This window comes from Austrofundulus limnaeus, unplaced genomic scaffold, assembly GCF_001266775.1.
Source record: "Austrofundulus limnaeus strain Quisiro unplaced genomic scaffold, Austrofundulus_limnaeus-1.0 Scaffold1404, whole genome shotgun sequence".
Lineage (NCBI taxonomy): Eukaryota > Metazoa > Chordata > Actinopteri > Cyprinodontiformes > Rivulidae > Austrofundulus > Austrofundulus limnaeus.
The window spans coordinates 1-1,677 of record NW_013953806.1 but is presented as its reverse complement, the minus strand read 5'-3'; the positions used below and the strand labels follow the sequence as shown (position 1 = coordinate 1,677).

The 1,677-nt window shown below is 37.0% G+C and overlaps 1 protein-coding gene across 1 annotated transcript in view; it reads left to right on the top strand.

Annotated features, from left to right (window-relative positions):
* Positions 1 to 954, top strand: part of LOC106535279 (glycogen synthase kinase-3 beta) — a gene marked incomplete at its 3' end in the record, with an annotated part of 29,754 nt that extends 28,800 nt beyond the window's left edge. The window contains 3 exon segments of the mRNA XM_014032254.1: positions 391 to 497; positions 660 to 757; positions 859 to 954. Of these exon segments, the coding sequence (XP_013887708.1) occupies positions 391 to 497; positions 660 to 757; positions 859 to 954 (301 nt within the window).
* Positions 955 to 1,677: the final 723 nt, after the last annotated feature.

Genomic DNA, 1,677 nt, shown 5'->3' with positions numbered 1-1,677 from the left:
GCTAAGAAGGTTTCATGCTATAGTTAGATATGGATAAAAACAATTGGTTTATTAGGAATATTTGAATATGTCAACCAAAATTACTTTGATTCATGAGTTTCTGCCAGTTTTTATTTTTATCATTTGTGTTTATTATAAAATTGGTCTTAAATTTAATTTCACTTGGCATTAAAAAGTCTTAAATTTAACTTGGCTTAAACTGCAGGAACCCTATTATTTGTGTGTGCGTGGGGGTGAGGGGTCATTATATTAGTTTAAAATGGTCTCTAAATAATATTATGGTTTATCGCAATAATTTCTGAGACGATTCATTGTCCAGCAGAACGTATTGTGACGAACCTACCTATTGGAAGTAAAAAGAAATTAATGATGATGTACATCTGTGTGCAGTGCGAAGCAGCTGGTCCGTGGAGAGCCCAACGTGTCCTACATCTGCTCTCGCTACTATCGGGCTCCTGAGCTGATCTTCGGGGCCACTGACTACACCTCCAGCATAGGTAAGCCACCCGCAGGTGTCACAGACTCCTCTGTGTGTGAATACGAGACAAACAGAATGTCATATGCTTTGTGTCACTGTTGCAGGGTGACACGACTGTGTGTGCGCTCTGTTTCTGGTGTCTAACTTGTTTTTYCTCTCGGTGACCTGCTTCCTCCTGTAGATGTGTGGTCAGCTGGCTGTGTACTTGCAGAGCTGTTGCTGGGACAACCAATCTTCCCTGGCGACAGTGGCGTGGATCAGTTGGTTGAAATTATTAAGGTAATTACCAGGCCTGACTTACTCGGCCTGCTTATTCCCTAAATGTTTGCCAGTTTTAGTTAAAGGTTCAAGAAGAAAAGTAACGTTTCTGCTTGTCTTAGGTTCTCGGTACCCCGACCCGAGAGCAAATCCGTGAGATGAACCCCAACTATACTGAGTTCAAATTCCCCCAGATTAAGGCACATCCCTGGACTAAGGTGAGTCAACAGGTACAAAAGCACTTTTACTTTTAATTCTACTTGATTTTATCTCTCATTCCTGTTTTGCCATTATGCTGTCTAGCCTCATTATGTCCTTCCAGCAGAGCTGCATGTGGACATATTAGCATCATTTCTGCTCTGAGAATTAGTCTATATTATAGTTTATATTATAATATAAATAATATATATTTTAGTAATCTTATTTTAACTATTGCATGTTAAACTTGGCATCAGATTCTTTGTCCTCCATGTAATGTCACTGCTTYGAAATCATCTTGCTTGCTTTGTTTTCAGCTGTTTAAAAAAGTCACGTGGCATCTCATTTCTTTACACGTCTCCAGTTAGATTATCTTGTGACCTTTGAAGATGGTCTTGATCAGTACATCTTTGGGATTTTTGAAGGTCTTTCAAAGTATTTGTCAAGATTTAGCTGTTTTAAAAATAAACTTAATTTCAGTCCATTCGACATAAAAATGAAGGCAAAACATTCCTTAAAGGAAAACATATCAGTCTTTTACTTCAGAGTTTTAAACTAAGATCCTCTTATAATAAGAAGAAACATTGTTCGAGCTATTATAGCTTTATTCTCAATTTCATATAGTTATTGATGATAAGATTTTTCATGTTTCTTAATCTAAAAAAGGATGATCGTATTATACATGAATAAATATTCTCTATTTTCATTTCAATCTGTCCTGTGTTACATCAGATATTTTGCTG